Consider the following 27343-nt stretch of genomic DNA (forward strand, 5'->3'; position numbering starts at 1 on the left):
CAGAATGCAGGCAGGTGAAACAGGGAGAGAGAGAGAGACATGAGGGAGAGGTGACAGACAGAGTGAACCAAAGAGACAGGACAAAACAGAAACAGATCAGAACCCAAGGGAGAAAGCAGGAAAAATGGGGAAGAAGGGGAAAGAAGGGCAGAAGCTGGAGCAGGATCATAACATTCAGTCCATAACAAAATGTTTTATTGAGGCTTCAAACATGAAAAATTTGCTGAGGCTAGCCTGCAGCTGAGCTCTTAATATATAGCAATAGCAAGACGTTGTTGCAAGATAATGAAACAAAAAATGAATCAAATTTACTGATTTAGACAAAATTTTTAAGTTGCAAATATTATTTTGGTGTGTTGGGTTGATGTATTTATGTTGGTAATAGCATCAACTTAATATTTTGTGGAATTCAAACAAATTTCTGCACTAGTTGATTCAAAATTTGAAATTTAAGTTGCGCTAAATTAAATTTGCCTAATAACTTCTTTTTCTTCATCTTGACTGCAAGATTTCAAATCTGCTCTCATTTTCCTAACATGTCTGGATAATTTCCGAAAGTTCAGGTTGGTAGTTAAAATATTTATTTGTAGATGAAAGGTAGCATAGTTTACTGGTTGAACATTTTTTGAACAATTTCATTCGACGATCACTTGACAATTTAACAAATAAAATGTCTAAAAAATAAAAAAAAATGTTAATTATTTATTGTATAATATTATTAATTTTTCATTTATTATAAAAGCTTGGTGCTCTTCAGGAAACTTAAACACACATAAAGTGAAGCATTAGCTTGTTTGCGCATCCAAACACATCTTTTCTCTGTCAGATTCCCAGCTTTAGAACCTGTAAATTGGTCAAACTGACAAAAATATATAGAGTATATATCACTAAAGATGAAGCATTGTACATTATTTATTCTGACTAATTTCCTTGATGTACACATTATGCTGATTTTCATTTATTTCAACAGGAAACTAAACTCTGTAGAGGTGCAGTCATTTAAATAACAGAAATGTAACAGCCTAACAGGCCCTGGTTCCTAATTCTGCTCTACAAACGTTTCAGAACGTGGATATTCAACATGCCGACAAGGACGAGTCAGAAAACAAAGAAAAAAGTTTTGGTACATTTTTTTTTTCACCGGAAAGTTGCTGCTCAAAGGGAAAAAATGTGTTGATGAATGAAGCTCTCATACAAAGTGAGTTGCTGACAGGTTTGGAGACCTGGGAGACCAATTCATTTGCAGCGCAAGTGTGATATGTTGAGATCAGTCCCTCAGATGTCCCAGATGCCGGAGCACTTTGAAAGAGTCACAGGACTGTGCCGGCTCTGGAAATTCAGCAGCGCTTCGAGTGAATCCTTCCTTAGAGAGCCGAACCTTCGCTGCTGCTGCTGCTGCAACACAGGTTTTCTCATTACCTGACTGTATGAATCTGGCATCCACTGCTAAATTTTCTACTTATAAGCTCTAATGGAGACTGTAGTTTGTCAGGAAGTGGATTTACATTTTAGTCTGTTGAGGAATCAGATCAGGGAATGTCATGGTGGGAATCTGGGCCTCAAAACACTGAATAGCAGATTTTTTCCCCACATAATTGCAGCTCTCTACTGCAGTGGAATTGACATATTATTATACCTACTCTTATCATGATGTAACACTGGCAGATGTAGGCATAAAAATACACAGAGAAAAATAAGAAAACTACTTCAGCTTACATGTAAAACTTTATTTTTACATAATAATAAAATAAACTTTCAGCCTGACAGGCATTATCTGCATTGAAATAGTCATTGGGGTGATGCCAATATTTTATTTTAAAACCCCCATCAGCCTGAACACATGACGCTGATGCCGATATTATCATGAATTCCACTCAGAAATAACTGAGAAATTATTTCAGAAATAATGTGGCAACTTCTCACAAGGAAACTTTACTCTGTAGCAGGACTATGTTGAGGATGGATGTCAGGTATGCAGTGAGATTTTAGAGCATGCAGACTTTCTCAAATGTGCTTTGTGTATTGATTTAGTTATCCATTCTGGTGACACAATAGATGCGTTAAAAAGCCCCCCTCTGGGACCGCATGTGTGCAGGGGCCCAGATTGTTATGCTGTCAAGGAAAGAACATGAATGAATCTGGCGTGAGGCAACACCATGCGGACGTTTTATCACGCTGTGAAATGATAATTGGATCTACTGTTTCCTTTGCTTTCGTGATGCGAGCCTTACGGCGTTTTTTTTTTCTTCTTTTTTTTGGCTACATGGGAGGAAATTTATATGGCACAGTGAAGGAGTCCGTTTTTCCTCTTTACTTAATACAGCTATTTTTTTCCAGCGTGAGACCTTCGAGGCAATTCTGACGCTCATTTGAGTCTTGTATTATTTATAACTCTGATTTAGATGAAACGCTGTTGGAGTGCTTTGTCTGGGGAGAAAAAGCTCTCACGTCACTGGGGCTCTTAAAAGTCCACCTTGTGCTTTAAGTCATTGACCCTCCCTCTCCTCTATTCATCGCTTAACAAATGGCAACGCCCGTAGAGATGCTGGTTTCTATTCCCTGCTGCGAATTCCATTAGAAGTACGGACACACAATAGAGGCTTTTTTTTAAGGCTCTGACATTGCCATTGTAATGGGCTGGGGTCAAGGCATGATATGTAGGATATAATGCATGAAAGGCTGTTTAAGGATATGCTACTGTGCTTTATGGCTTTCAAACCAAAGGTAAATCCTTTCACCTCTTCCTAAATGCTGCTGCAGGGGGGGTCACACAGGACTTTTCCTGCATGCACTGTCCTCATATCAATTATGTGACCTCATGACTCAATTCACAGAACACAGGGAGGTTTATTCATGTACACCACCGTACCCAAGATTCTCCTGGTGCTGCAATGCCTGAAATGCAAAAAACAGCTAGCAGATACGGTCTTTAATGAGGGTCTCATAACCTCCATCCAGGGAATTCCACTTTACTGTCTCAGTTTAAAGGTAGGTTGGATACAATGCCTGTGGGAGCATGGACACCTCCACATACACCAATGTGCATCCCATAGACAATAAGGGAAATAATCTGCATGCTCTGTAGTGTATGTAAACCTCATATATACACTGATCAGTCACAACATTATGACCACTGACAGATGAAGTGAAAAACACTGATCATCTTGTTATAATGCAATGTTCTGCTGGGAAACCTTGAGTCCTAACATTCATTTGGATATTTGATATGGCTCCCCCAATGGCACCAGCAGTCCTTGATGCTAGTTGCCACCCTAAGCAGGACAATATACCCCTACACCTAAAAAACTGCTCAGGAGTGGTCCGTGGAACACGACAGAGCTAAGGTGTTCTCCCAGGTTCCACACTTCCCCAGACTCTTCTTACTGAGCATCTATGGGATGTGCCAGGACAAGCCTGATCTAGGAAGGTCCCACCCTGCAACCCACAGGACCCACAGAATTTATTGCCACCATCCTGGGGTCAAAGGACATCCCTGGAGGTCCTGAGTCCATGCCCCACTGGGTCAGAGGAGTTTTAGCAGCATAAAGTGGACAAACATAATATTAGGCAGATGGTCATAATGTCATGCCTGATTGGTGTATGTACCTGGTATGTATGGAACAGAGTCTATAAAAGCAGGAATGCTTTGGTAGAACCAAAGCTTAAGATCAGTGTCAGACTTTCCACGTCCCTAAGTCTGCCATTGGTCCATAGATTTTTTCAATACATTGTTGCAAGATGGCGCCCCCTGAGGCAAATGTTTTGGCGTGAACCTCCCATAATGAACGTTAATTTGGTAAAAATAGCAAGCTTGTTTATTACAAAAACACACCAAAGTGACACAATGGTGTGTTATAGTAGAGATGCACTTTTCAATTTCTCTTACACACTCGCACTGGACTATTTTATTGAACTCTATACACCCACATAATGTACAACTGCTTACCTTGTTGCAGCATGCAGTTTATACTACTGTAATTCACTTCATCACTGCAATAATCACTTTATGCAAACCCGGTTTACAAATGCATAGTGCACTCTATGACCACTGCTGTCAGTTTTGTCTGCTTATATATTTAGTCCCTGCTTTAGTTTTTACACACTTTTATATATTTTGTCATTTGGTTAAGCAGGATCAGCAAAAAAAGAATTTCATTATGTGGTGTAACTGCTTACTTTCTGGCAGTAAACCTCTTGAATCTTGAAGAGAGCGCATATATAGAGGGTAAAAGGTTAACTCCTATAGCACCTTTCTACCTTAAAGCACTTCATAATTTACACATTCACACACCAATGCTGACAGACCTTCCATGCAAGGTCCCTGCCTGCCATTGGAAGCAACTTCTGGTTTAGTGTCTTGTCCAAGGACACTTCGACGTGCAGAGGGGCCGGGGATCAAACCGCCAAACTTGCGATCAGTGGACATCCAGCTCTACCAGCTGAGCCACAGATATGACCTGTATGCACAAACCAGCTTCCACAAAATGAGGGTCCTGTACAAGCAAACTGCATTCTTGATTATGTTTTAAAAGGAACATATTTTCTGCCCGGTTAAGTTTGTTTGTAATGTATCACAAATATGTTTCTAAACAAATATTTTGCCATTTATTTAAATGTTTCACCATGACTCCTTTTCAAACAGCCAATCATATATTGGATTTGGTGGGAATCATCACCCTGGAAACCCAGAAAATGGCGGAGATGGTTTAAATATGTAGTCAAATATTTGTCATATTTTAATCCTAACCATGACATTTTTCTAAACCCAAACCAGATAATTTGGTGCCTACCCTTAACCAAGCTTCTAACATGTAAAAGTACAAAAAAAAAGTGTGATATATGGTGCTGAAACTTAACCAGAAAGTAAGTGATAACAAAAAATGAACAACAAAGAACAAAACCCAGTTCTGAGACTGATGTTCTCTAGTCCATTACATAACATGAATTCCGGTCTTGTGGGTGAAAGTCTGATTTCTGGTTTAAGTCTCCAATCCCCTCTTTATCTCCTAATGAGGACATTGTCACTTTTCAAATTAGCCACCTTTCCCACCATGTCACAGGTTACGAATTCTGCATTTCTAAACACTATTATGTTCCTTTCAGATTGGAATTTAGATTATTATAGAGACAGGGGAAGAGACTATCGCCAAGGCTTGAAGTTCAAATTATCATAATTAACTGTATCTTTCACATGTACATAAATTAAAAAAAAATCAGGCACATACAATTGACATCAAATTTACGCTTTATTTAAAAAGGGAGTTCAGTGCTGGAACTATTTCTTAGCAAACAACAGCCAAGTGTAGTAACTGTGCTTCCTGAAGATCAATAATCACACTGTGGTTGCCAGGTTTGTTACGTAAAACCAAAATGTATGCTGTGGCTGCTGGAAACTTGTGCAAACCACTCCACCTGAAATCAAAAGCAGTTTTGACATGCATTTCTATCTGTGTACAGACTGTACTACTAAAGATAGAAGAGTGGGAATTAGAGAGCTTTAGAGGTGCCAGTGAACACATTTTTGAACTCCGAAGAGAACGCCAGACAAGCTGTTTCCTGATGCTTCCAGTCTTTGTGTTAAGCTTGGCTCAAATGTCCTCCTTGTAAATATTTAGGACACGATTTGACGCTCTTTTACAAAATACTTGTTTGTGTTACAAATCTGATCAATTTTCTCTGTCGCTTATGGAAATTAAGCAGAAAAGAAGCCGCCTTGATGCAAAAAAATTTTTTTTTAAATAAACCATGCAGCTCTGATATAATAAAACAGTCTTTCATATGCATTAGGAGAGCACACGCATAAAGCTAAATGCTCTGATTATAAAGGCAAGAGAGACTATGAGCAATGGAAAAAAACTCATTATTTCACCAAGGCTGTTACGGTTTTATTTTATTTTATTTTTATACATGAATTATTAACTCATCCTAATGCTGAAGGCCTCCTCGACTCTGCATGTCTCAGCTCCAATCAACTTTTACTATGTCTATTTAGAGCTTCACCTTGCAAGTTTTCATGCTTCTCAGTTAGAATACCTGTAACACACATTGTTGTCTTTGTTGCTTGTCAATTAAAATCCATCCAGAAACAGGCAGTAGGACTAATAATAATAATAATAATAATAATAATAATAATAATAATAATAATAATAATAATAATAATAATAATACATTTTATTTGTAAGTGCCTTTCTTGACACCCAAGGTCACTTTACAACAAAAAAAACCCAAATACAGCAGAACAGATAAAAACCATACAAAGGGATAAAAAAAAAAAACATACATAGAGATAAAAAAACAAAAACATACATAAAGAAAGAGGCAGTTAGAGCAAATAAATAGTCTTGTACAGATGAGTTTTGAGTTTGGATTTGAAAAGAGGCAGAGAGTCAATATTTGGAATGTCCGGTGAGAGTGAGTTCCAGACTTTGGGAACAGAGTGGCTGAAAGCCCTGCTTCCTATGGTGCTGAGGCAGGCGGAGGGCACTGTGAGGTGAATGGAGGAAGAGGATCAGAGAGAGCAGGTGGAGGAGGCGATGTGAAGGAGATCAGACAGATAGAGAGGGGCAAGGTTGTGGATGGCCTTGAATGTATGGAGAAGGGTTTTGAATTCTATTCTGGATTTGACAGGGAGCCAGTGGAGCTGCTGCAGGATGGGGGTGATGTGATGAAATGACGGGGTTTTGGAGATGATGCGAGCAGCTGAGTTCTGGACCAGTTGAAGCTTATGGAGGGATTTGTGAGGGAGACCAAAGAGGAGAGAATTACAGTAATCAATGCGGGAAGTGATGAGGCTGTGGACCAGGATGGAGGTAGTATGGAGGGCGAGGGAGGGGTGCAGACAATTGGTGTTATGGAGATGGAAATATGACACCCAGACTCTTAACCTGAGGGGAGGGAGAAACTGAGGCACTGTCCACGGTGAGGGAGAAACTGTCCATTTTGGATAGTGTTGATTTTGTTCCAATGAGAAGAATCTCTGTTTTGTCACGGTTTAGTTTTAGGAGGTTTCAGGTGAACCAGGATTTTATTTCAGACAAGCAGTTGGTGAGGGAGGAGGGTGGGAGTGTGGAGTTGGGTTTACTGGATAGGTAGAGCTGGGTGTCATCCGTGTAACAATGGAAATGAATGTTGTATTTATGGAGGATATTGCCAAGGGGAAGGAGGTAGATGATGAAGAGAAGGTGTGCCCCAGGACAGAGCCCTGGGGCACACCTCAGGAGATTGGGGAGAGCTGGGAACAGAAGGACTTGAGGTGGATGAACTGAGTGCGGCCTGAGAAATATTAATGAAACCAGTCAAGTGGGGTGCCAGTGATGCCAATGGTGGACAGTCTATTGAGGAGGATGGACTGAGAAATTGTGTCAAAGGCTCACTCAGATCTCAGGACTCAGGAACATGTCAGAGTGTTAATAAGTGTAACTGCAAAAACCACTGTGGCAAAAACAAATAGCTAACCATTTCTTAAAGTGGAACGATAGAAAAGGTTTGGTTAGAGGGAAAAATCATTGTCTGGATTAAAATTAGCACATTGTTTTCATGGTTACAGTGTGGTACACTGGATAAAAGAAACAATGGGGATGGTGGTCTTTCTTGCCCTGTACTGTCACCCCGTCCATCCACCCCGATTTCCTCTTCATGCAGATTTCCTATAACTTCCTTGCATGCTTGCATCATAATTACTATGATCACGGGAAGGCGCTATCAGTTGACTGTAAAAAGTACTCCAAGCTCTGGCTGTAGGTTGTGGGTCTCTACTTTGTCTATGATATAAAGGAATGGCTCCTCTATCAAAAATAGAGCAAGTATTTCTGAGTTCTGATTGGTTATAGGCACCACAAACAACTTGGTTAGGTTTAGCTCAGTTGTCCTCCGGAGCATGAATGTTGAATACTAAAAAAGAATGCTGTTTATTTTACAGATGGAGTGTCTCATGAGGGCAGACATCTAAAATGTTACTAGACATTAACGGAGTTCAATCAAATGTGAGAATGAAGGTTGGTGCCTGTGGACAAGTACTGTCTGGCCTCCGGTGTGAATGATGACTCAACCTTCCAAATCACAGCAATTCCAATGGACATATTTTTAGAGTTCTGTTGTCAAACATCCCATCTACATTTTCATTTCAAGAACAGCAGTCTGATATTGAATTTCTGGTGCTGAATCTGGACTTCAGCTTATGCTATATATTTTTCATTGTTACACATAGTTGATTGAACTGTGTCCAGCATATAGACTATGTAAATAAAAGATGGACGAAGCGATCCTGACATCACCCACTGGTTTATGGACTATTGTTTTTAAAACTGGATGATCCAGTTGCGACCTGTGAACCACAAGGATTGACCCGACCCTTTAAATAGCCTGCTTAATCATCTACTCTAAATTCAACCATAATTTACAAAATGAACGTCATGCTGTTTCAAAAGTTGTGAAACTAGCAACTGAGACCATGAACTCATTAAGAAAATGTTTACTGAAGTAACAAATTAAGGGAGAAGTAAGCTAATTTTATAGACTTTCTTCTTCTTTTTGCAGAGCAGTTGTCCCCTGCTGGACATTTGTTTTAAGACACGCCTACATCTGCTTTCATCTTCATATTCAGAGGCTTTATAGCACTTTTTGTTATATACATCATCTTGGAGCTAATGTACACAATGTATATTTTATCATTTTATAATTAACTAGGAACAGACAAGTGGTTTATGTTTTCACTGAATTCTCGCCATCATTTCCTTTCAGTGTCCCTTCTTGTCATCTACATACACAGAGCAGCAGATTCATAAAGTCTAAAGAGGAATGCAAAATTTTGCCTCAAGTTCAAATTTTTTTTAACAGATTTCTCATAGCATTTTTCAATAGACTTTAAATTGAATTTGTGCCTAGTCTTGTACCATATCCAAAATACAAAGAATAGTCATTTAGTGTAGCGTGGTGGAGCAGTGATTAGCAATATGGAATCACAGCGAAGTTGCAAGAGGATTGCTGGTCAGCAGGGGCCTTTCTGTGTGGAGTTTGCATGGTCTCCTTGTGCTTTTTTGAGTTAACGCTAGTTGGTTAAAAGTTATTTAACAGGAGTGTTAGCCTGTCTGCTAACACTCCTATACCTACAGGATAACGTGAGCATAGCTAATGGATTGATGGATGGATGGATGGATGGATGGATGGATGCAGCATATCAGGTTTGAATTCCTTTGGGTGTGTCTCAATCTGTACATTGATGCCCATATGAATGTTAAACAACTTATTCTTCACTTTCACAAACACTACAAAAAAGGATGATACCTGTAACCTCATATTAGATTCAGTTCAGTACATGTTGTGGATCTTGTCAGCTCAAGAAGTCGGGGCTTCACAGCAATTGGGCAGAGCCAACCAACAACCCTTTCTATGTGTCATTACATATGGACACTTGAGTGTTGCATAGACTTCAAAAAATCCGAACAAATCCTTCCATATTGTGTCGTGCTTTTATTTGTACTGACTTTTTCTAAGCATTTCTTCAAAGAGGCTTTAGTCGTCCAGACTGTTTATCTCTTGCTGTGATGTAATTCACTTTCTCTCCGGAGAGCAGTAATTGTTATGTTGCACAATTAAGCTCTGTAAGTAGCTTTCCCCAACGCTGATTGCAGGCGTAGAAGCACGTCCAGCTGTATGCATTGTTGCCGGAAAGATGAGGACTTTCAGAGGGTCTGCTATCAACACCTGAAGGTCTGGCATGTGAAGCTGAAGCCTCTTGAAGGCGAACCCGGTTGAGTGATGAGGGAGTATTTGAGAACCCTCACAATGACACTCTCTGCTCCCCACTATCCCTACAAGAACCATTAGACGTGATTACAGCATCGCTCCTCGATCCAGAGCCTGTCTGAGCGCACTTCTTTTATTTCTCGTGATTAACTGCTGCAGCCAAAGTAATCAAACAAGGCGCTCGACTCAGACTTAAGACTCCATCCTGGCGCGACGTTTGTTAGTCATATGCCAAATGGGAACAATTTGGCGAACATCTTCTGTTTTATTCTGAGTAAATGAGGACATTTCACAAGGCACTGCTTTCTCATATTTTAGTGTCGACTGAAAGAAAGGGCAGACATTTATTCAGCTACATATTCATCTGTGGGGACATACAAACAGTACTGCAGTTATCAAGGACCTTATTCATCTTTTGTCAGCGACGGCACTGAGTTGACAGACAGTCGGACCATTACCAGGATGTAGGAAAGTAAAGCAATTTAATGACATCGAAAAACACCAATTAACATTCGTAACATGCAATGACTGAATTTTTTACAAAACATTGCAATTTTTCTGATCATGTTGCTAATGTTAACGTGGAACAATAGACTGAGTGTGTTCTGGATGGCAGTGTGTTGAAAGTAAGGCTTGTTAAGACTGATGTAACACTTCACTACAGCATATTGAATCAGCAGGGTGGGTGGATGTCACATATCACGCAACCAGATGAAGTAATCTGATTACAATAAAAGGCTAAATCCATTACAGGCGCTCATCCTCAGCTTTGTCAAGACTGAGAAAATAACCCTGATGATGTTGTAGCGATGTCTTCAGGATTTACTCAGCTTTGACTTGGAGACTACAAATGTATAATGTAAAGCTTGGAAGAACTGGACATAAAAATGCATTATGGGAATGTAGGATCCTGTATTTTGGGACTTCGGACTTGTACAAAAATGTATATATCTCAACTTCTGCTGCTTTCATTTTAATTGAAAATATGAAATATTTCTCTACGAAAGTCCTTCAAAATGTTGCAAATGTAATAATAGAAATAGTTTGCATTTTCAGAAGTAGGCATATGCACTCATGTAAAAGGAGTTAAATGAAAAGATCAATACTGCTCTCGTGTACGCCAGCAAGCAGTAGGTTAGCTAGTCAGCTTAGCTTAACTGGAAATGGAAGAAAACTGCTATCCTGGCTCTCTGCAGTTAGCGACATACACCTACAACCATCTAAAAAAAAATAAAAAATAACACCTTATGTCCTATTTGTGTATATTAATGGGGTACTTTTTTGTTTTTCCACAAATGGAACAAGCAAAGTGAGCTGTTACCCCATGTCCAGACTTTGTGCTAACAGGCTGCTAGCTTCATATTTACCTTCATAGTAATTGATATTTAGCATACAATTATAAAATGTGTATAGATCCGTTCATTTAACTCAAATGCAAGAATGTCAAAGTAATTTTTTTAAGTAGCAGGTGAGTACTTGCAAAACTAATACCCCTTCTGGCATTTGCTATGCTAGCTATTAGCATCCATAGCACTATAAAATGTTTATCTAAAAACCTGTTTTCACTCGTAAATGCTCCAGTTTGAAATCAAAATAGTTTATACATTTTAATGAAAAATTCAATTAGAAATTTCTTGATCTGGTAAACATTGACCTGTAATGGATTACATTGTTTTGCTTTTCTTTTAAATTCAGCAGTAATGTGTGTTGGGCTAATTTAGTCTAATGGATCTAAACTCTCATGATACAGGAAAAATAAAATAATATTTCCTTCTAACATCACAGGAAGATGACTTAAGAATCAGTGTTTATGATAATATGCAATGATATGTGAATTTGCTAGTTTTTTTGATAGGTATAAAACCACTGGGAAAAAATAAGTTAATAAACAAACCTTTATACACATCTTACATCATATTTAATGAATCCATTTCAAATATAAAAGGTCAGTAATATATGCTCCAATTGAAAAATATCAACTTGATATCCCCACATTTCTGTGGCCTGCTACAAGGTGACATCAGAGGCAAAGCTGCATTTAATGATGTGCAATGGGGAGTGAAATATTCCTAAAATTTGTACAAACAGGACTGCAGCTGAAGTAATGGAAAGAAAAAAAAAGAAAGAAAATTCAAATTGTCTAAATTTTTATGTAATAATAATTATAAAAAAAAGACACTCCGCACATACAATATACACTATATATACAAAGTATTTAGTAATGGTCATTCTGTTGCAACTTGACAAAACAGAGCTTTATAAAATGAGAATGGCAGTGTGCAGTTGGCAATGACGCATTACATTTGACACAAAACTCGTGTGGATAATGTCTGTTTCCTCTTTCATTTGTTCCTCCCAGCAGGTTTAATGAGAACGGCGTCCGGGGGAAGATGGGTGGCGTTTCCGCTCCTCATGCCGAGGTCTGAACGGTGGCTTTGATCTCGGTGGACGCCCTCTTCTCCTTTCGCCCTGCGTACTCGCCGATAAAGGAGCCGTCTTCGTTGAACTGAGCATCCTCGTCGCCGTAGTCCACCAGGCTGTCCCCGCTGTCCCCGGCTTTGATCTCCCTGCTCAGCGAGTGCTGGCTGCCCTTCAGTGGCTTCTCGTCGTTGTCACTGCGAGAGGAGGCACAGTGGATTTAGAATCACCTCATTTCACCCACGGCTTCACTCTGTGGCTTATTGGAGAGAACGGGGGTGCAGGCTGGAGCTATCGCTGCTTCTACAGTGAGCCGCTGTGACTGACATTAGCTTTTACCTCCAGCTGACCAATAGGAAATAATCACACAGATGTACAAGGTAATAGTTGGAGCGCATGTGCATCAATGCTTTTGACAAAGTCACAACTATAAGACAAATGTGCTTGAGTTTTATACATTTTTGAAGCTATCCTAGTTATGTTATTACTTCTGCAGTCAAACAGATTAAATCACTGGTTTAAAACTAGGTAGTATTTAGTAACAATTTTGTGACATATTTACAAAAAGCTGGAGCAAACTGGCTCCTGAGGTGAGCAAGATGAAGTATAAATGCTGTCACACTGAGCCACATTTGACTTCATCACATCAACGTTTGTTGTGCTGTGCAAATCCGACTGATTGGAGAATTACACCGGGACTCTTACTGCGCTAGACTGTTATGAATTGGACCACTAAAGGATTAATGAAACATGCCCAGATATTACTGCCCCGGAGATGAGCTGCTTTCAATTACACTGATTGGTTTTGGCCTCCTGCTGTGTGCTGGCCGGTCTGCGTTCAGCACCATCCGGACAGAAAATGACGACATCTGATCGGCCCTGCGGCTCCCTTTATGATCCGATGTCTTTCACAACACAAAAACACGACACCGTTTCTAAGATAACAAGGGATACTTCTATTCTAACAACACTGATGTGTAAACAGCTTGGTGATGCTACTGCTGTTTATCGCATACTTTCCCATTACTCAGTCCATCAAATGTCTTCAGCAGAAGAAGTGTGAGGCTCCACGTGAGCCTCGTGCATGCTGGGTTGTCTTTTCAGCGTGAAGAGAAATGCAAAGAGAATTACTGAGAGGAGAAGATGGAAAAGACCGCTACTAGCAGAGGAGAAAATTCATACGCTGTTGCGCGTGAATTGCACTGGGGTGGTGAAATAGCGCTTTAAGGGTGACGCTTACCTGTATTCACAAAATGTGTCGTCATTCATGCCCTGGGACTCCACGTCTGGGTGAAGGTCTTCTTTTTCTTTTACTGCTCACAAAATGAAGAGAGGATATTAGTGATTTCCTCAAGAGATGGCTGCCAGTGAAGATCACTGTGTCCCCTGACTGTTAACGCTGTCTGAAGAGTGACAGTTCCAGATTCCCTTCACTTACTCAATGAACGAAAGTTCAATGCAAGTCGTAGAAAAGATTGCAAAGTTTCAAATCAATGCACAAATAAAGCTTTGTCCTGTGTTTGTACCTAAATGTTGGGTTCATTATAAAAATGGTAAACACTACAAATTTAATGTATTGTCCTATATGTGGTGGAACAAAAAAAGAAGTACACGACTCGAGCAAATGAAAGAAAAGGTTGTTGGAACCAGAGGCGATAATGAGAACTTAATGAGGAAACAAAGGACAGGGCTGCGTCTCGCTCTTTTTTCTGCTGACAAGTGAAGCGATCGCTGCCCAGACGACAACCTGATGGCCATTAGCCATGAATAATAAAGCCGATAAGGGCTCTCACGTCCCCAATAGCAGGAATAACATTGAGATACCACAGAGCTTATGTCATCATTCCCCTGCGCAGTCACCTCATGTGCAGCATTTGCATTTTGTCTCGCTGTGGGCTGCAATTTGTTTAGATTGTTTACCGGGGAAAAAAAAGGCTGCCTCTCGAAATAATGCAAAAGTCAAATGCTGGACATAGAGTAGAAATGTTCATTTTACTATCAATGTAGCAGCCTATTTTAAGTATAAATTTGCATTCAAATAATTTTTCTGGCCTGGCAAAAGAGAAAAAAAATCAAATGTATTCTTGTAGCGGCTTCTGGAAGGATTGATCGTTTCTTTCATAGCAACAAACAGCAAAATGGAACCATAATGATGCTTTAAGGGGCAATTAGTATTCAAACAAGGTGATGTGTGTGCGCTTGTAAGTGAGCACCTACCGGAATACTTTCCTCCTTTATTTCTGTTGACAAAGCAGGCGATCAACACAATGAGAGTGAGGACAGCGATGGCACACATCAGGCCGATGAACCAGCCCTGGGTTGATATTCCTCCGTGGATGCTGGCCAGACCTGCGGAGAACAAAGCCCGGTGACTTTGACTCGCCTTGGCCTTTTCATCAGGACACTTGATTGAATGTTTACATCGACAAAGCCTATCTGATGCAAAGGCGGAAGGTGGCAGGGCGAGCCACTGATGGAAACGGTCCAATATTAATATTAAACAGCTAATCCTGCTTGTCTAATTAATCAAGCAAGGAACGCTGTACAAATGTAATTCCTCTTAGTGAGCCAAATTAAATCCTAGTGACACCGCGAAGGACCACACGCCACGGCTTGAGTCACCGCTCAAGGACACGCCGGGTGCAACTCTACTCTTTTCAACGGCAGGTCAATTAGTTCTACTTTTTTCTTCTCTTTTCTTGTTTTAGTTTGAGCTACTATGGTTTCCCTTCTCACCTGTAGACCCGGTTGTGATAACATCTTCAAATATGCTAGAATTATCAACCCAGCTGTTAGGAACAAGGCGCACAGTGTACTTGGTCTCAGGTTTGAGTCCGTCAATGACGTGGAAAGTCTTAGAGGTGTCTAAGGCCTCTGATATCTTCCAGTGACCCTCACCTGTGCAGAGGGACGAATGATCAGGAATGTGTCAGTACTTATGAAAACACAAAGCTGGTCTGATCCAATGTAGAAATGATTTAAAAAGACACAAGACGATGGACGTTTCACTCTATACTCTCTCTACTCTACCACCAACTAAGAGAAAGGTCATATGAGCTTACGGTGGTTCATATATGCAATGTAAAACTGTGTGTGCTCTCCTCCAGATATCCAGCTGATATTTGCAGAGCTGTCGCTAACAGCTGAGCTAACATTCAACAGGACCGGAACTGATGGGGAAAAAACAAGACAAGAAGAGGGAAAAGGGGAGAAAAGTCAAACAGGGGTTAGTAAAGGACAAAGCAGATGAAAGCCGTCGTGGAGTGTTTAGGAGTGTTGTCATTATGTGATGAAGGATGCTGCTCGCCGCTTTATACGGAAGAGGCAAGGGTGCTCTTTCCTAACGCTGTTGTAAGGAGGCATCAATTACGTCTGACAGAAGGGGACGGCAGGTCACTCTCACAACAGCACACATGACAAGAGTAATGTGGATATGGAAATGGAACCACAGGTGGAGCCTGCAAAGCTAAATGAACATCTAAGACCTTAAGGGAGATTTAACATCAAAGACCTTTGATGATGGACATTTCACACGCCTACTCTTCTTCAGAAATTGTCTGTTATATGAATGAAATACAGTAATAAGGTCAAATTCAATATTTTTACAAACCAGAATTTTTTTCTCATTTTATTCATCCATTTTGTTGTTCTGTTATATTCCCTGAAAGCTCTCCCCACGTACTGATCTAAATGTCTTCTCCACATTGCCACTCTGGAAATACACTTTCTGACACTCTGTTTAGTTTAATGAGGTTTAGTACAGCAGCAGCAGTTCCTGTTGTCATGTTATCATTTTGTCCAACTAATAGCCTAAAACACAAATGTGATCAAACACAGAAAAGCAACAAATCTTCAATTTTGAGGAGATGGACCATGACGATGTAAGGTTAATGTTAGATATTTCTAGATTAATTATTTAATGATTATCAGCACTGCTTCTGTCCATTTAAACTCAACTTATCAGATAACTATTTAATCTCTAATGTAAAATAGAATACATTCTTTGAAACAACACAGATAGTAAGCCTGTGTCCTCACTAGTAACTATGGTCCTGCTTATAGTCTATTTTTAATCAGTGTTTTAAAATTATGATGGGGCTTCAGTCACTTTTTGGTATTTGTTTTGAGAGCAATAACACGTTTTATTTGTTCAAAGCTTTACCTACCTACACATACATATCAAGAAAGCTTTCCTTCTGATACTGAAACAGAGGATGAAAAAAATTCTCACATTTTGTTGGTGATATGCATCATTAGGATGGGAATCATGTGCTTTGATAGCAGCTGTCTTATCTAGTCAACAAAGCGCAATCCACTTCATTTCACCACAGCAAACATGCAAATCTTCTGCTGTGTCTCCAGCTCAGGTGCATTATTTGCTCAGGTGATAATTCAGTTCACAAGGACACCTGCGTCTGTGCTGTCCATCCCAACCACCGCAAATGACACTCTCTGACTAATGTTGATGGATTAGTCTGCAACTATGGTAATTTCAGTCACTGGAACTGGGCGATGACTTCGAGTGACATAGGCTCACGAGTTAAAAATATCCCAAGGCTGGCTGCCGTGCTTTGTCACCGCGCCCCTCAGCTTGCTATTAAATGCTGCAGAAAGCAGCTGCTCACACAGCAGGGAGCTGATGCCCTGGAAGACACCCCTTCAAAGTCAGGAGGCTTTTTGTTATAAGGAGAGGCCAGAAAATATTCTGATCCAAGAGATTTCAAGAGCCTCCACTTATCCACTTATCTCAGTGTCCTGTAAATATCATCCTCCCAGTATGAGCTCACACCTCCCCGGCGTGGCCCAGGAGGACGTTTCTCCTCGCCGTTTCCTCTCAGCTCAGATGCTGCCCCTTCTTGTCCCAGAGCTGCGTTACTGTTTACCCAGTTGAAGATTACATGGTAATGTCAGGTGACTGTTGGGTCAATACACTGCCGCGTCCAACGGGGACCGGGGCCCAACAAATCAATCACTTACAATTAGACATATCTGTCCTGTGCAAGTGACTGCACTCCACAGCCACACTGTCGGATCGGGATATAGATCTAGTATCCTAGATTTCCCTGTGGTACAGCAGAGAAATTAAACCCAGCTCGCAGTAAAATACAGCTGTTACCTTATATTCTGGCTACTGAAGAAAATATAAACTCTCAAAGAAAACTACCTGCAGGAGTATTTTTGGTTTTTGCGTTATTAATCTACTTTGAGCCAACAGCCAATCAAAATCAAATCACAAAACGTTCACATGAAACATGTATTATTCCGCATGCATTCGCAGCATTGGCTTCTCTCTGTGGCGTGATGCTCGTTGTGTCAGAATGTGCTGCAGCTCTACCTATAGTGGAACGAGTGGGTTTGGTCACTGGGGACTTTGGAGTGCTTGGAGGTGAGGGGAGAGCTGACTTGCCTGAAAAGAAAGACAGATCTTGTGGTTATCAATTGGGATAAGAGCTCGGGGAGGAGGCTACATTCTACTGTTAGCACACACGCTATTGTCTGCTAAACTCTAAAATTAGTGACTACATGTCGACAGTTAAACATGACCTACAATTTAAAGACACAGTGTGAGGTGTTGTGGATTTAATTTGACTTAAAATATTATTTTTTTGTACACATTAAAAGACAAAGGGATAGGAAAGGTAGGTGTGGCATGTCTGATGCTTTTCCTGGGTTTAGCTCTTTAAGCATCATTTACTACCTCAGCTTGAGTTAGACATGTTGCTCAGAGTCTGCCGTTGCTAGCATAAAAGTCAATATTCGTTTACAGTCGCTAATGAGCCAAGATTAATATGAATTTATAATTAGGTTACTCATTACCATTGCTATTAGAGAGGAAGACACAAACTTTATCTAAGCAGAAGTTGACGTTTTTCTAATGAAAGGAGGCATCAGAGTGCTCTCTGCTGATGGCAAGGGCAAACAGCAGACAAGGTCAATTATGTGCAGAGGAGCTGAGTGTTTAGGGCTGTTAAATTCTGTACAGAACAAATAAAAAGTGTCCAACTGTTTGAGACTCAGCTCTTGATCATTTAATCACGCCTACGGCATCCACTCGTGAATGCATTTCTACGTCTAAAGCATGCAACCGCTATCTAAAATAGAGCTCATGACTGTTGAGCATGTTATACTAACACAAAGCAAAATATCACTTAAAAAAAAAACGACATAACGCTGTCAGTATTTCAGAGCAGTTTGGTTGCGTATGTGTAGGTATGACATGCCACAGTATCTGCAGAAACACGAATCTACATACTGAGACCGACAGTGGAAGCCAAAATGGAAGCTGCAGGAAATAAAAAGAAAGAAAAAGACAGAAGGGACAAGAATTGCATGGCTAAGCAGACGTACACATTCACAGACACACTCAAAATACACACTGTATGATCAGAGCAAATTCTGAAAGCAATGCACTTTTTAGTGGCATATGCAAAAGCAGGCAGAAGACCATTAAGAAAAACAACAGTAACATCCAGTGCACACACACGGTGACAGTAGAGTTACCACAAATAGCTTTCATGCTCAAATCTTGAGTCACTTCTCCACATGCATGCAATAGCTCCTCAAAATTGCAATTTAATACATTAAAAAAATTATTCATTCTTCCTGTAATCATTTTTTCGTGGCTTTTCAGCATGCAAATACCCAACCCCAAGAGCCAATTAAGTTTCTTTCTGTGATTGTAAGGATTCCTCCAGTAAACACTAAGTAATCGCTTGCATATTCAGCACCTGCAGCCTGTTTCGAATATACAAAATTCCTTTGGGGGTGCATTTGTATTATTATTATTATTATTATTATTATTATTATTATTATTATTATTATTATTATTATTATTATTATTATTATTATTATTATTATTATTATTATTATTATTATTATTATTATTATTACTATTTTTATTGTTATTATTATAAGACCTGGTTATTTATGCCGACAGCATCTGTGGCTGCTGCAGTTCGTTCACTGACACTCAGGTGAACCAGTTTCCTGTTTCATTTCCCGTCCGATCGTTAACACCACCGCCCGCAATCACGGAGGCTCGACTTGAGTTTGAGCCAGCTGAAGCTCGGCGCCCAGTCCTCAGCAAATGATATGTAATTGAAAATAAAAGATTACATGTTACGAGCTGGCTCATTATGATTACTTGCCCACCAACTCTTTCATGATTACACAATTCAGTATCAAAACCTTCAGTTTCTCTCCTGCTCAAAGCAATTTTTTTTTCTTGGTTGATTGTTTCATAGCTCACGCTCTCCATCCAATCAATAAGCACTTGCTCTCTCATGACAGTGACAAATGAAAACCTCCACTGCAGCCGTATGAAATTGTTTATCCACAAAAATTACTTACATGGAGATATGAAAAGCTTGGTTGCTCAGGCATATATCATATTGCGCTAGTTCAGTGCCATTTTGAAAGAGTGAAATGACTGTCACCTGCTTTGCTTAGCCTCAATTCAGCCAAACCAAATCTGCTGCTCAGAGCTCATCTGTCTGCTCATTGTCTTAGAAAGCGACACACTCACCCACACACACATCTACAACCTTAACCAGACACACAACGTCTCGTCAACTGGCTTTCTGGACGTTCCATCACTCACTTGTTTCTAGGGTGGTGGTGCACTCTTCGCTGACAACAGGCCCGCAGCCCACCGTGGTGCAGGAACGCAGGTAGAACTTGTATTTGCTAACAGGCTCCAGATCACGCAGGATCCACTTGGTGGTGTCGGGATTGCTGATGTCTATCGTTTGCAGGGGCCCCACTTCCTCTGTGTCGTTGACTTGATATTAAAAAAAAAAAAGCAAAAAAATTGGTCCATTAACAGTGTAAAAATGTTGGTTGTACCATTTAAAGTACCTGTAGGGGAATTTACTGAACAATTGGAACACAAAGAAAAATCTTGCTTACCCTTACCCTAAATTCATACCCCTTAAGTAGACTGTAACAAGGGTGAACATCTCACTTGGCGCTCCACGTATCAAGCACATACGCTACAAGTAGAAAGCATTTTTACACATTGCCAATTAATTTTCCTTATGTTTCTGTACTATCACCTACAGGAAACCTATATGATATCCTTCAACCAGTGTAGTATTGCAGTTAAAAAAATGTGAACAAGTGAATGGTATATTTTATAGCGTACGTCTCTTCTATTTTTACTGTACACTGATATTTTCATTTTTTCTTTGTCTCAAAAGGGTAGCAGCCATTAGCTCAGCTGGAATTATTTATTCATGCTTTTCAAAAAAAAGATAGGACAACAAAACCATACATAAAATATGATTTTGTGAGTGATGAGTGTCTATCTTTGTCTTAATGCTTCTTTATGCTGTGTATTGTCCAACAAAACTGACTAAAATTTTTGTGAGTGACAGTCAGTAGCTTTATTTTTTCTGATACAATGATATAACATGACATGAAAAGTAGGTTTCAATGTTAGGTTTTTATGATTATAGAAAAATATGAAACAGTATTTACCTTCTTTCTGACCTATCCTAATTTATAGTAATTCTATACTTGATAACTAATCAATTTGTACTCAGTATTTACTGAATTTCCTACAAGGTTAATCCAAAAATGTAACCATAAATAAAACCAGAAAGTTCCTTCCTCCTAAAACTTGTTAAACCGACTGTACTATTTGTGTTATGTGTTACGGCTACCTGCTATGCATTTGTACAGATACCCTAAGTGTACGAAATATGCAACCAAACTGTATTTTATTATTCACAACGTGACTCCTGTACTTCACCACACATTGAAATGTTTGACTGCATCTTGTTTAGGGCAGAGAATTCTCCAGCCCTTAGCTTTTCCAATACTTCCAGCTGACAACCACAAGACATTTCAGCTATGCCAAAGAAAGTAAATGCCACTTGTTATTTTGGACTGCACATTCTCTTCTTGGGCTTCAGAAATGTAATTGTAATTTGCTTCTTTTTTTTTCTTCTAAATAACCCTTTAAAATGTTGTTTGCAATTAGCAAACAAGCAAATTATGCCCTCCATGTTTTCAGCGAGAGTTTATTTATGGTCTTGGTATCTGCACTCTGTCTACATTGTGATGGGATCTCATTTTTCACTACGTAAAGCAGCCCAGTAGGTAGGAAGGTGGCATTTATGTTCTTTGTAATAAAAACAAACACAGCAGGTGTTGAGGTGACCTTTGCTGTGAAAGAGGTGCTACGTCTCTCTGGTAGGAAGCAACAGGGACAATGACAAGAATGTATTGGTCTGCTTCTCTTTTTGCCTGGACACCACCCACTGATATCAGAAGTTATGATGGGGTTTTTTTGAGTTTTTTTTTGTTTCAAGGGACAAAAACACTCAATTTTGGCGCATTATGAAATCCAGGCTGGTACAGAGAAGAGGCCACGAGTGTCACGTTTCTACCCTGTAGAGGAATTACTTTCTCACTTTTTTGGAGACACTTGGGTTTGACAGCAGGCGCACATGATCTTATAGAGTGCACTGGCTGAAGGCTGCAGACTTTGGCTCTTCCACTGACTACAGACAACAATATTTCCAAATATTCTCCAGCCTAGTGGGCCAAATACGATTGGCCTTGTGCAGTGTGAAACAGATAAAAATTCTTCAACATTGAAATCTGAGTATGACCCGACAGCAAGTGTGAGCTTAGCTCAAATGGGAGAAAAACAGAATGAACTGAAGCCAAGGTCACTTTTAACTCCCACTTGTACCAATATTTCATTTCAATGCAGTGAAAACTTCTCTAGAATGGTCTGAAGTGTTCAAAAATGTGCCTAGATCAATCTGCATAAACATACGATTGCAAATAAAGTGAATACATTATAAATTCTCCTGAGTTTTATGTTAAACTCAATAAATGCAGCTACTATGTCATGCAACATAGTATTATACATCATGTGTTTAAAGTAAACTGCAATGAAGAAATAGGAACATATTTTGAAATGATAGAATAGATTACGTGCAAGCCCTCATCTTCACTTTTATGTCACACTCATCTATGTCTTGTCAAGCTCCCTGAGAGGCAGCCAGGCTTGTTTTTTAGTCTGTACTGGCATACTGTGCCCCAGGTTAAGAGCTCTTTAAGGCAGTGTGACTGTGCCACCCACTCAGTGGTGAGGGCATCTTTAAGATATATTCAACTTTTACATTCAGTATTCAGAAAAGTATACTGACAGGAACTTTTGTTGGTATGTGTGTGAATTTAGTAGAGCAATATTATTACCACTACAAAGTGTACTAGTAGAGGAAACACATACTAATGCCCATATCTGCTGCTATGTTTCTCCATTACTTAGTGTACTGATAAAACCACTGATCTACTTTGGTGACAGCTTGATCCAATTATTTCAGGGTTTTACACAGAAACAGTGTTATTTCAAAGTAGGTTAGTTTAGCCGTTTAAACCCCAGGTAATCCTTCGTGCTCAGTGTGTTAAACAACATGTTACAACAGGACTTCCTGTGAAACCTGCGAGATGTGAAGCTATTAAAGGCTGCTGTGGAGATGGGTGTAGACCTCAAACAGCTGCGCTGTAGCTTCAGATGCCATTTGTGTCACCGATGATACGCTGACAGCTGGCTGCATTATCCTCAACATTTCGCACATGACTTCCTTCAAGGGGACTTCAAAAAAAGTCACACTTCAAAGAGTCTATCAGCTTTATTGCTGTGGCACAATGAAAATGTCCTCTCCTGAAATACAGTATGACGCTTGGCCCTCTTGTGCAGCCGCCAAATCAAACTCAATTAGCCGGGAAATGTGGCACTAAGACGTTGTTGGAAGTTAGTCATTAGCTCCGTTATGACTTTTATTTAAGGACATCAAAGTGTGTGCTCACGTGGGACGTGTTCAGTGATGATATCCTCTGGGACTGTGAGCTATGCTGAAGATGTCCCCTGCAGACAGGATGGGGTCAGTATAACCGGACCTTAACAGACTGTGACACAGTGGCCTTGGTCAGCGCTAGCCGAGCCTTGATCGTGACATGCAGGCCGGCAGACGTCACCCTGACATGTTTCCTATACACACACTCTGACCCTGGCCTTATTAGAGCAGCACAATGATTTTTCTTTCCTTGCTGAGGATCATGGGTTAGACAATCACCAGTGAGCCAAAGATACACCTTCTTTCTTTCCCATGACACTCTTGAAGTACTGGACATCCTTGTATCACTACTGTAGAAGAAGAGCCTCTTATATACACTCACTGTCTCCTAATTGAAATATATGGACTAGGGGTTTTCTATACTATTTCAGTTGTTTTTAGTGAGTGCAAGCTGAAAAGAAACAGCAGGATGTAAACACTATTAAGGAGAAAACATATTGTCCCCTCGTAGCAATACAGAGGGTTCACCACTATATCAGCAGTGATTAGGTGTAAGGATAACACATAAGGATACGTACTGAGCTGGTACTCAAGAAGATACCCAGTGAGAATTCCATTAGGTTCCATCGGCGGGTCCCAAACCAAAGAAACGGTGTGCCTCTGTACATCTGTGACCCTGAAAACAGGATTTTTCTCCGGGACTGTAGGTGCAAAGAAAGTAATACACACAGTGAACTGTCAAATTCTGCAACCCAGTTTCCTTAGCTATTATTAGATTTTCTCTTCAGTAGTTGTGAATCAATACACTCCATGCTGTTTTTCCACAATCCTACCTCCCTCTGGGGTTTTGAAGTTGACGGGATGGCTGCCTGGGCCGTTGCCCCGCCCGTTGAAGGTCATGACTATGAGGCTGTACTCAGAGAAGGGCGTTAGTCCAGGCACCATGGCGTGGCTGCGATCCCCGGGGAACGTCAGAGCGTGTTTGTCTCCGTGGCTTTTCTTTGAGTCCACCAGAGTGCGCAGACGCCACCAGTTTATCTATATTGGAAAGGAGACACAGGAGCACCCTCAGCAGCGGCTTCAAGACATCAAATTCGTACAACATACATATGTATATGGTGGGAGAATGCTGATAAGTTATCGTGCTGTTTTTTTCTGGTGGTGGGAGCAAGAGAACATTGAGCTGGCCCATAGAGGAGTGGGGTGAGAGAAGCAAACGTTTAGAGCAAGGTCAGGAACATTCCTTTTAAACTGTGTCTAAAGGCAAAGGTCTGTTTTTGAGGTATTACCCTGTAGCCTCCCAGATGTCCATGTAACTTGTCCTTGTGTACTCGTGTCCAGCTAACCTTGACCACTGAGCCGTTCATCACCTCCACAGCTACATCATCAGGTGCAGCAGAGGGAACTGCAAAGGCAAACACACATTACAACCCACAGTAAGGAAGTTAAGGAAAAAACAGAGCAGTGAGGCACGACCAGTTTCAGTTATTGGGAAAATAGGGCTTCAATTAACTGTTATTTTGATAGTTGAATAATGTATTGAAACGAATAATCGACTATTTAGACTATGGATTGCACAAAGGTTCAATGGCTCTTATTTATGAGTTTTAAAGCCTGAAGTTGTTTAAGACATATGCTAAGTGACAATAAAGATAATAAAGATTCTTGTTGTGTATTTTTGTAATATAAGTGTCTTTGTGATTTATGTGAATTGCTGCTACAACACTGCAAATTCCGAAACGCAGCTTTAGTATGTTATGAATAAAGACTGAGGTTGTTATTTTTGGTTCATCCGAGGTTCCTACAGCTTTCCTGTGCTGAGATCAGCAGTGAAATTGGTCCATCCACAGTGTACGCCCCGAGAGGTGGGTCTGTGTTTTTATATAATAACACTTGCATGGGCACAAGAACTAATGTGGTCATGGAAGTCGATTATTCATTGCACCCTTCTCTAAAAACAATGAGGCAAAAACACAAAAACATTCTATTCAAGTTAGTGGTGAACTATTTACAGGACCTATGAGGGAAGGACTCTACCTACAGTCACAAAAACTAATGTAAAATGGTAAAATAGTTCAGCTAAAGGGGGCAAATACTGCCTTTCCTGTCACCACATTTGGGTGAGGACACAACAGTGAGTAAGTATCATGACCTGAGGTGACCTCCTGAGGACAAGTCCAGAAGAAAGCTAAACAAGGAAGATACAGTAATTTTCTGTAAAGTCAATTCTGCATTCCAAAACATTTCAGCAAGGGTATAAACACATATCTTCACCTGAATACTGCAGCTGAAAAAAACAGAATTAGAAACTGAATTATTTAAAAATAATTTAATTAAACTACAGCTTCCCTTTTAAATCTAAAGTTCTAGCACTGCAGTTGCTAATTGCACTCTGGCAGCTCCAAATGGCAGCAAAAGGCAACAGGAAAGTTTGAGAACTAATACTTTGTACTACCCAGAAACTGTGTAAGTTTATGTCAGTAAACTGCACAGTGGAATCACCTTAGTCCACTAAAGCTATCTACATTGTCCTTTGATTAAACAGCAACAACAAAACAAAAATAAATGCATACAATGAGTCTGTTTCAGTCTTACGAGCAGCATTTATCTATATGTTCAAATGTAAAGCTGCATTAGATAATATTGCAATCATTTGGGGACAGATATACCAGATCAAGCTTAATAATTGAAAATGAAGCTGCTATGTGTCTTTTATATGGTATATTTTCACAATGATGCTAAGAATACTCATGCTGGGTAGATGGTGTACAGTAGATTTATTAGAGTTTCTACAGTGACAAAAGCAAAACTGATCAAAAAAGAAATTGCTAAAAGACAGAGATTAGGGCAACTTCAAAGGTGGGTGAGATTTCTTTGCAGTTTGGGCCACTACATATGATCTCGTTCCCATAATGTGTGGTCATTTTATTCGATACATTACTAATTAATTATAAATTATTATTAATTGGTTTTATTTAATAGGGACAATGCAATTAACATAGCTTTAATACAGTTCATGAATCCGATGTGTTGCATGTAGAATTTTAGCAACTAATATAAAAATGTGCACTAGTGCTCTCTTAAATAAAAAAAAATGTCAGGTCACCAAAGATCACTACTCACAGTCCTCTCCTGAGTAGCCGGTCACTATCTTGGGTTCGGGGCCCCAGCCCTGATGGTTCTTGGCTTGGATCTTGATTTCGTAGGGCACAAAGGTGGGAGTGTTCCTGACCACAAACGAGTGTCTCTTCACTGTGTGCTCCTTCCAGTCCTCCTCCACATCCTGCCGTCTGTAACTCACCTTATACTCTAGACCGGGACCATTGTGCTCAATGGGTAACAGGGGCTGAATAATGAAAGGAAAAGAAAGCAAAAGTAAAAAGAACAATGGTGTGAAAGGTTTCATTGAGACTTTCACAGTTGCATAAGATGTTTCTTGTATTTCCCTGCTCAATGTCACTGCCATCGTGGGATTAAAATGACAAGCTAGCCCAGTGAACTGTGCTTGGAGCGCTAGCAGTTTTTTATCCCGCTATCTAATAAAAAACAATGGAACAATTGACCTGGTCTAGTGAGGCTTTTCTTTGATACAGGGCTTGCTAAGACATTGCAGATGAAAAGATTCATCTCCTCACAGAAGTCAGACCGTGAGAAATAGAATGAGATACCATTATCCACAAAAGCAAATCATTAACAGTGGGAGAGCTCATGAATCCAGGATTCAGGAGCTACGTTACCATGACAGGGCAACCAGATAATAAGTGAAGGAGAGATTCATCTTTCTACAATACAGCCGAATATATTACCGTGAGCACTAAAAGAAAATTTTCCTTTTCATAGCCTTCCTTTCTCTTTCTAATCAAAGAAAAGGAACATCTTTCAATGGAAACTCATTCATGATCCCAGAAAATGGGTTTTCTAAAGATCTGAACTGCAGAATAAAATATTAGAAGTGGGTCATTTCTGTTTCTTAAATTCCTATTGGTAATTGTCTATGAAACATTGATAAAACTTTATTCCTGTTCTCTTAGAGAAATTCTTTGACTGCCAAAAACTGGAGTGGAAGTGAATACTTCACTATGTAAAGGTAGGCGACACTGCAGCAAGAGGATAACAAAGACGCAACTCTATTTCTTACCTCCCAGTTGATATCCATTTCATGTGGCAAATGACCTTCGATTTTGATATTTTCAGGGTTCTTGTCAGGGGCTGTAGAAAAGAAGGAGTATGGATTTTGTCTGCATTGTTAGCGAAAGAAATCTCCAGTGAAATAGACACACAAGAGAGCAGATTTTCAACAAGGGTGGAATCAATTATGTAGCACGTCTGAGTGTTTTAAAGTTCACAGAGCAGAAGTGTTGGCAGCT

General features: G+C 40.0%; 1 protein-coding gene across 12 annotated transcripts in view; it reads right to left on the reverse strand.

Moving 5' to 3' along the window:
• Nucleotides 1-10209: 10209 nt before the first annotated feature.
• chl1b (cell adhesion molecule L1-like b) overlaps nt 10210-27343 on the reverse strand; it is a 61875-nt gene continuing 44741 nt past the window's right edge. For 5 of the 12 annotated variants that reach the window (XM_035943971.2, XM_035943967.2, XM_035943968.2 and 2 more), the window contains 14 exons: nt 27115-27185; nt 26100-26322; nt 25129-25164; nt 24266-24381; nt 23810-24014; nt 23555-23677; nt 19763-19942; nt 18416-18445; nt 17498-17569; nt 15225-15332; nt 14899-15060; nt 14380-14511; nt 13403-13475; nt 10210-12359 (listed from right to left, as the gene is read on the reverse strand). In XM_035943971.2, coding sequence (XP_035799864.2) covers nt 12155-12359; nt 13403-13475; nt 14380-14511; nt 14899-15060; nt 15225-15332; nt 17498-17569; nt 18416-18445; nt 19763-19942; nt 23555-23677; nt 23810-24014; nt 24266-24381; nt 25129-25164; nt 26100-26322; nt 27115-27185 — 1736 coding nt within the window. In that variant the 3' untranslated portion in view covers nt 10210-12154. Of the gene's footprint in view, nt 12360-13178; nt 13259-13402; nt 13476-14379; nt 14512-14898; nt 15061-15224; nt 15333-17497; nt 17570-18415; nt 18446-19762; nt 19943-23554; nt 23678-23809; nt 24015-24265; nt 24382-25128; nt 25165-26099; nt 26323-27114; nt 27186-27343 lie in introns of all 12 variants that reach the window. The other 7 variants (XM_035943974.2, XM_035943972.2, XM_035943973.2 and 4 more) reach the window with 7 other exon arrangements.

Source organism: Amphiprion ocellaris, chromosome 5, assembly GCF_022539595.1.
Source record: "Amphiprion ocellaris isolate individual 3 ecotype Okinawa chromosome 5, ASM2253959v1, whole genome shotgun sequence".
Lineage (NCBI taxonomy): Eukaryota > Metazoa > Chordata > Actinopteri > Pomacentridae > Amphiprion > Amphiprion ocellaris.